At 36.2% G+C, this 8762-nt stretch overlaps 1 protein-coding gene across 4 annotated transcripts; it reads right to left on the reverse strand.

The window, feature by feature from the left end:
* Positions 1-143: 143 nt before the first annotated feature.
* On the reverse strand, positions 144-5819 carry LOC113736849 (uncharacterized). 4 transcript variants are annotated; one of them, XM_072084155.1, is made up of 7 exons: positions 5407-5819; positions 4501-4552; positions 4198-4409; positions 4005-4063; positions 2040-3833; positions 1194-1350; positions 144-1078 (listed from the first exon to the last, which is right to left on the reverse strand). In XM_072084155.1, exons 3-7 carry the CDS (start codon positions 4316-4318, stop codon positions 417-419), a joined length of 2793 nt encoding a protein of 930 aa, XP_071940256.1. In that variant the 5' UTR covers positions 4319-4409; positions 4501-4552; positions 5407-5819; the 3' UTR covers positions 144-416. The 4 variants fall into 4 exon arrangements, with proteins under 4 accessions (XP_071940256.1, XP_027119824.1, XP_027119823.1 ...); XM_027264023.2 differs by having other exon boundaries at positions 4198-4358; positions 4440-4552; XM_027264022.2 differs by having other exon boundaries at positions 4501-4706.
* Between the last annotated feature and the right edge of the window lie 2943 nt (positions 5820-8762).

An 8762-nucleotide genomic window follows, 5' to 3' on the forward strand; every position in this document is an offset into this window, starting at 1 on the left:
TATAAACATAGTTCGGTAATTCACTTTAATATGGTCAATATGAAACGCTCGTGTCAAAGCTTGAGACAAAATGTTTGTTTTCCAGAGGTGCATCATCAGTAGTAAGATCACTTTGGGACAATTAGACAACCAGAAAACACGAGAGAATGGAAGGGGATCAATGATATTCGGGAAACAAGACATCATTTGAAGATACAGGAGATCAAGGCATGCAAACAAATATCCCAAAGTGAGAAAAGGCCAGAACTTTTCTTTTCAAGCAGAAAGAGGTTCTCTAGAGTAACTTTTGTTATTTATGATTCCAAAAAAAACCTCTTAACAATCTCAAGCAAAATTCTAAACAGGACGAATTTCCTGTTCAATTCTATAGGATTTTCGCAAAATGAAAATAAACCAAGCTAATGCAGCTTGAGCCATTAGGGTACCAATATGTCTGCTATGACTTCATCTAGTAATAGATTAAGTATGCGGTTCCCAATCTGCACTCCCAATTCAAATGCTTCAATCTCAAAGTCAAGCCATCTTCCGTGTTTGCTGCTCATATCTTTGCCTACAAGTTCATCCACCATGCAGTCCCCCATGTCATTCCACCCCGAAATTTCCTTGTATGCTTCCTCTGCAAGTTTCCCCTTGCTTCTCACCAAGGACAGACCATTTACCCATGTTTTGTATCCGCCACCAACATACCTCCTAAATCTTATGTCCAGGCACTCTGCAACACTGTCAAATAATACTTGCCGGCTTATTTTGGGTTCGTCCTTACACAACACTGTTTTTTGACTTTCCAACTGATCAAAGAGGCCAGGGTTAATTATCTGACCAGCCCTACCCAATGCAAAATCCTTGAACATCAGCTCTATGTTGGACAACATTTCCTTCACATAGTCCAGTTCCCATTTTGCCGAGTGATTGAGCTCTGTCATTGATGAGGAAACCGCTTGCTTTTCACTTATGCTTACAGTGGACATGGACGAGGCTGAGTCTGACAACTCGGTTTCACTATCCACTAGATGGGGATTCTTAAAACAACTAATACCAAGCACTTCCTGAGCATTTACTGATGAACTTTCTTTGCTACCTAAAATAATTACACAATGCTCAATTATTCAGGTTTCATCTAGTATTCCATTGTGCGAGACTATTTGTCTGCAAAAGGAAGAAATGAAAATAAAGCTTAAAAGCACTGCCCTTACCTCCAGTATTGATGCTATCTGCTGTATCTGAAGAATTGCAACTCTCTGTGAAAATCGAATGCCCAAGAACAGATACAGGACTTGGAAGTCGATGGTGGAGGAATTGTCTTGCGTCAAAGTTGTTTCTGCTATTGTTATCCATAGCTTGATCAGTCACCTGAAAACATATAAATCATCAATGCTTCAAAAGATTCTAGAGAGAGTTTGACAAGCTCTCATGCTAAGCTCAGAAGGCATGTGATTCAAAACCAAGTTTATGGTCATAGATCCTCATAGATATTGACATCATTATAATATAATCATGTAAGCCACAAGATGAGTCAAGACCACATCCATTAGCATTAACCCCCGCATTGGTGCATCTGAATTTCTCTTGGTTACTCTTCATTTTTTGTTAGTTCACAAGATAAGTTTCCTGGGATATTTTATTACCATCAGATTTTCCATAGGACAGAATGGACATCATTGACCTAACCAATTTCAGAGTGCATATGTTATAAACAGATATCTCTCATTGTACGAGAGAGTAAAAAAATGTTTGAGATTCACAAACTCTACCTCTACAAGCATCAAAATTCACAAGAAGAGCGGCACCAAGGCAATTTGATGGTAAAGTAATCGCAGGATTGCAACCTTCTGTACAGTTCCAGTATGGAATGACAGTAAAAAAATGATATCCTTCTAATTTATCTAGTGTTTAAGTGTAGAAGCTGAATGCAGATTGAGAATATCAGAGAGAACAATTTCTAGTTACTTCACTGAATTATATAAATGATGGGAATTTTGAAAGTGGAAGAACTTGTTTGACTCAACAGTTGATAGATAGAAATCATATTTAAATGATACCTGGGATTTGTGTTTCATTATGAATCCCTGAAGATCAGTTGAAAAGCCAGAGTTACATTTGTCAACAATATGATCTCTGTTGATTGCATCTCGACTTCTATCATCAAGCAAACTGGTTGAAGAGGATAATGCATCTAGATCAGGCATAGAATCCTGGAAAATGGATGGGGAAGTCCAACCTGTCCCTGCCTTGATGCGTGAAGTCTCAACTGCATGAGTTAATTCCCTTAGCTTTTGCTCCAAAAGAGTGCTCAATGCATCACCTCCTATAATATTAGGTCCAAAGAGAGAAAACTTCTTATGCATGTTATCCGAAGTTTGCGATGACCTTTTACCTCTACAATCAGCAGAAAGGGCATCACTATTTTTCTCACTTACTTCTCTAAATGCCTCAGGACCATGAACAAATGACCTTGTCATTGGAGCTGTGAATGTAAAAGAAATAACATCCGTTCCTTTTCTTTTGCAAGCTTCTGTGAGACTATTCTGCTTGTCCGCCAATGTGCTAGATTCGATCAACTTTCCATTCTTGCCAATGACGTTGTTATCCAAAGTACGGTTTTTCTCAAACTGAAAATTGCCATCTATAGACCTCTTCTTGCAAGTGATATTTCTGGTAGTGGAAGAAGAATCTTCTCTTTTACTATTCATTCCTTCTGTATTCAACCTCCTGGAAACAACTTTAGAGTTTGAAGCATTTTTGCTTGCGCTTTTGTATCGTGCAGACGAGGAATTTCCATTATGTGGTTTCCCACCTTGCACATTTGTAGTAGATGGCTTAGACATTTGCTTTCCTCTATCAACTGAGCAATTTTGTTTCTGATTATTCTGTCGAAGGACATTAGAATCTGCAAGAGTGGATGGTTTCTTCTGTGTGCTCTTTTGACTACTTGCTCGGTTTTTGAAAAACTCGCTCGAAATGACTTCAGGAGATTCTTTCTGGCCACTCAAAATTCTGCTGGTGTTTGAATTTAAACCTTCTCTTTTCTGAACATTGGCCTTTGCCTGTAATGCCAGAGAGATGGATTTACCTTTGCTTTTGGCAGTAGATGAACATTCTTCTGAGTTGGAAGAAATCTTTGATGATGTTGTATCTGCTGATCCATTCCAGCTCTTATTTAGGGATTGTCCCTTGAGATGTTTAAAAGCATTAGCTTCAATTGGATGTCGAGACACCTCACTGGATTTGGATGGTTTTTGAGAAGATTCAACCTTTTCTTTCAAGTCTCTTACTTTTAAGGGAACAGAAGAAGACCCAACCACGGGCATTTTTACATTAGTAGTGGTAGCCTGAGGTCCAGGTCCAATAATTCTAGCAGCTGCTTCCATTATGTGAGCAGCACTCTCAGAAGGGATAAAATTGGCACTTTTGATTGGAGACAAAAGCTTATGATGGGTGATTGGAATTGACTTGGCTGATTTAGGTGGCAATACTTCGGTTTGAAACTTCTCAATGGGCCTGCTCAAAGGCTTTGGACGCTTTGGCTCCAGAGAATTCCCAACGGAGGCCACCATATTGTTCTGCAAGTTGCCTGACAGGATTGATTGATATTCACAGTGACCTCCAAGGTTTTTGGAATGATAATTAGAATCCTTAAGAGACTGTGAATACAAATATGGGGTAGCATAGGGCTCCGCTAGATTGCAGGTTGGCATGGCATCCAGTCCCATAAGCCTTGCAACAACTCCAGGTGCCCTTACTCCACCAATGTCCTCATCAGTCACTGATGAAGCACAACTATAATCGCTACTTCCTTTTATACTTGATCCAGTTACAAATTCATCCTCATCTATCTGAAAATTTCCAGACAAAAAGCATACACAGTTTAACGACAATGTATACTCCCAGCCAAGGGGAAAAAAGGAAGTAGTCAATGAGAAAATGTGCTCAAAGAATGATACTAGCAACAAATCCAACATTCATAAAGTGAAAACAAATATACATAAAATGTTTGTGTTTCCCACCAGATGAAACCGCGTCCTTGGTAAATTTCCATCACATCTCTTTTTCTGTTTGGATAGCTCTACGAGACAAGCAACAAACAAAAACATTTACTCAAAATCATTGAAAACAAGGATAAGCATGGCTAAACCTACAAAAAGCATATCAATTTCACAAATCAATGTAGTGAATTGGTAAGCATATGAATGAATTTACCAGGTATACTAGGCTTGCTTGAGAACAATTTCTTTCGTGATTTTGCATTCCAATCAAATAGATGTAGCAACCCACCAACATAACCACCTCCACTCTTTGAACCATGTTTTTCAGCCCCCATCTTCACTTGCAGATATCAAGTACGGTTCACCAATGACAAACTAAAGAAACAAGTGTTAAGCCAAACATTATTTTGATGGCAAAAGTCCAATCTGCAAAAGTTAGACTTCAAGTTAATTTACCTTGCAACAACTTTATATCCTCAAAACAAGCTTCCAGACACCAATTGATAACATGCTTTACCAGATTGTTTATGGTCAGTCTACAATTGAGTGACGTTTAGCATGGATAATCCCTGTTATCACAAGACAAAGGGAAATAGCAGCGATACATTAATCATATGCTCTAAAAGGCCGACACTCGAGTCATTTAATCATCTTGTCATACAAGGACTGCTCGATGACGATACCACTGGGCTGTGTGATTTTCTTTTCAATGCAGCCATTTCCCTGCAAAAGCTAGTCAGTTTCATGCCCCAATTCTACCCAATAACAGCTGTAATTTAAAGAAATACCACTATGTGAAGATTAACAGAAAAATGCATCCGCTGTAATTTTGACTTTCCCGTTTTCCAAATTCGGATCTCCAAAAGAAAGATCATCCGGGTCTTTTCTAACAACTTGTACTATAATAAGCGTGCCTATGGAATTCACAACAAAACTGAAGAAAAGAAAATTCAAATGCCAACATACTTTTACCTAACCTGCAAACTAAACAAAACAAGTCAACTTGGTTTCGCACCACTTCCATTCTTAGCACATGCTACTTCAATTATGCCCAGCTTAGCACACTTCCATTTAACTAAGAGTAATATCTAAGCCAAAAATTCGATCTTTATCACGAAAAAACTACATGCTTCTACTTGTATAAAAGTTTCGATGTTTTTCCTACCACATTTCCCTATTAACGTTTGCTGAACAACCAAATAAAAATTAATCACCATCACCAAATCAATCTACGACTATGCATCAATCCAGAAACAACTTGAACCACACAAATCACGGGACTCGAGCAAGAATAGTAATCTACGCAGACATGAAGATACATCAGACATCAGCACTGAGACCGCACCAAAAAAACAAAAAAAAAAAAAAAGAACCCTGATGTTGATTTCAGTCAAAAAAACATGACAAAGCCAAACAAACTTACATGACCAGAGGACAATTGCAGATCTTCGAGCCTTTTCAACCACAAAAAAGATTTCTGCACTTCAAAACCATGTATGTGAAGACATATTCAAAGTGATGCTGGAGGGGAAAGAGAAATGAGAAGGAGAAGGTTTTTAGAGCTGTTTTTCTCAGTCGTCGAGTAGTCATATCATACTCCGAAAGCATTAAATGAAGGAGACAGAAAATGAATTTAAGGAAACAATAAAAGGTGTTTTTTTTTTTTCGAAACAACAATAATTGTTTTTAAACAGATAATTGTTTTTAAACTGCAGAAAAGGTTAAAAAGGAGGTAACGTCTACTTTTTAGAGAGGGAGAGATTTCAAATTACAAATATGGTGAGGTGGGCCAATAAATATCACTGGGATTGCATTGGATTTTGGCGTTGAAGCCGGTGGACGATAGAGGTCCGATTACTCCTGAGGCGGTCAAGCAGAGGGTAAATGGTTTCCTTGTGCACCGAGATAAAGGTCAACAGGTTAAAGTAAAGTAGCTAGGTGCGTAATTTTTTTTTCTTTTTCTTTTTTGGTCTAACCGCCAACCGTCTATTTCTACTTTTACACTACGGGAGAAGAGGAAGTCCAAAGGAGACCCAAATAAGAGCACCATGTCACTCACCCCATCTTTCCTCCTTTTATGAATTGAGTTTGACATGTATAAGCTTGATAAAATAATTAAGGTCATGTTTGGATTGTATTTTTTTAAATTTTTTGTAGAAAAATTATTATAATAATTTAATATATACGAGATAAAAATGTGATTAGAAAATGCATTCACAGAAAACATAGCTCCAATGCCTTCGAGGCTAGCTAATGAATTTATATGCATACGTGTCTTGAAAATATTTGATTCTGTATATTATTGTATTTCATTTCATTGCATTTTTTTAGTCATACATACAACAATTACATGTATATGAATTTGTTAGATTTAGAAATCAAATCTTATTTCCTTAGGAGTAATTTAAGCTTTTAACAATAGCATATGTTTCTGGCATAAGCAATTACAAGGGGAATTTGAACAGCTTGTGCTAATTGTACCCTCTTCAAAAAAAAAAAAGAAGAAGAAGAACACAAAATGGGGAAATTGATCTAATTTTAGGGGAAAATGAATAAAATTGAAATCAACCCAGATAAAAAAAAACTATGAATTTAAACCTTTCATGGTGAATTAATCATGCAATGTAAGTAATATGTTTGAAGGATTAAAGTATATGTTGCACTAGACACGAGAAGCTCCCAGCCAAATACTCAAGTAATTAAACTTTACTTTTAACTACGTACCCTAGTAACTTGAATTTGGTCAAAGGGAACTGGATTTGGAGTTTGTGAGGGCGATCCTCTTTGGGGTAATTCGTCTCACACTTGCAGCCATAGAGCCAAGCGCGTTGCTCTAGCAAACTTTTGTAGACTTCTAAACTTTTTGAGGATATCTACAAAAGTGTTTAGTAATTACGAAACTTAGAAATAAAAGAAAGAAGTAACTAAGCCAGATTTGGCTATGGATTCTATTAATGCACTTTTAAGGTGAATCTTTTTTTGTCTACTGCTGTTTGCAGCCTTTTCGAGATCGTGCTGGTAATTCATTAGTTAATGTACTGCTCTTTCACTTAACATGATGTATAATTGTATATGTATATATATATATATATATATATATATATATATATATATATATAAGTATTTATGTAACAAGCAGCTCTAGATTATTAATACTTCCTCCGTCCCACTTTGATAGTCATGTTTTCCTTTTTCGTCTGTCCCAAATTATAGTCCACTTTCCAATTGAAGAATGTAGTTGTATTTTAATTTTCCTAAAATACCCTTATTCAATGTAAGTTGTTGTTACTATAAACCTACCCCATTTAATGAGAGTTGATTCTTTTCTTACCATCAATTCAAGTTCCCATAAAGTTATACTCTAATTAATGTGAGGGTATTTTAGGAAAATAACTACCTAAATTGATTGTTCCAACAAAGTTAACTATTTTTTCTTAAACTGTGTGAAAAAAAGAACATGACTATCAAAGTGGGACGGAGGGAGTATAATCTTGAAGAATTGTTATACATCTACAATACATCGAATTTGGGAGATAATTCTACACCGTTATCGTATAAAAGACAAATCCTAGGTTTGCCATAACGTCTTTACTTTAAAGTACTTTGCTAAACTTAAGAATGGACAGAACGATTCTATCTTACCAATTTTGATGGAGAATTGCAGCAATACAAGAACATTAACTGCTAGCTCGACTCGAAGAAAGTACTAATTCCCTTATCATCGATCATTTGGGGAACATGTTTAGTTTTGCATTTAATTTCTCGACCAGCATCAGCTTCACTGCTTGCACGGTCTACTTGCAGTAGAATCCACGAGGAGTAAAAGCCAAAAAGAATGTAACAAGGATTCTAGTTTCTCGTTGTCGGTGTACGTGTTTTTGGAGCTAAAAGTATATATAATAAATGAGTTTGGCGAACGAGTGCTTGTGGGATACTCGTTAAGAGGGGTTCAGGTGTTAATTTTTTAGCAAAAGTTTAGAAAAGTAACCAAATTCGATAGTGTAATAAACATGAATTTATGCATTCATTTGCACCACTAGGGTGCATATATTTGGTTCATCAAAAAAAAAATAATAATGAGAGGGAATAATCTATTCTCGGACATTTATCTTGGATTGAGTCATAATCTTGTATTGTATTTATTTGGTTTGGTTGTAGATAAAATAAGTAAGGACTACTTATTTATACATCAAAATACTACGTTTGGCAGGATGAGGTGGGATTACTTATTTATACACCAGTACTATACCCTCTTTGGCAGACTTCTAATTAGAAACATGAATCAGGTTTTAATTAATAAGCCCAAACTCGACTTGTAAAAAGTTTTAATTTTGTAGTAAAAGTATTAAGTATTTTAGAAAGGTATTTAAATTCAAAGGTATAATAAATGTGAATATATAGTATATGCATTCATTTACACGATATATTAGCTAGAGATGATGCATATGTAGTAACAAGTCCATAATAACAACATACGCTTATAATAGATATCAAAGGATCAACCAATACAAATTGAGGAGAAAAATAAAAACAAAAAATATACAAGAGATTGATGTATAATACAAATATTGACCATAGGAAAAGGGAAGAAATAAAAGACCTCTTCCAACAGGGTTGACAAACAATTAATTCAATATCCATGCACGAAATAGCTATACTTGTTCTTCATCCAACGAAAAGTTTTACGTACTGAAGCCTTGATCTTGCCTTCAACAGCGTATGCTTTGTAGGACGCAATCCGTTGCTTCCTCTTAACTTCTGAATCTTTCCCACGTTGCC

The sequence above is a fragment of the Coffea arabica genome, chromosome 3e (genome assembly GCF_036785885.1).
Source record: "Coffea arabica cultivar ET-39 chromosome 3e, Coffea Arabica ET-39 HiFi, whole genome shotgun sequence".
Taxonomy (NCBI): domain Eukaryota; kingdom Viridiplantae; phylum Streptophyta; class Magnoliopsida; order Gentianales; family Rubiaceae; genus Coffea; species Coffea arabica.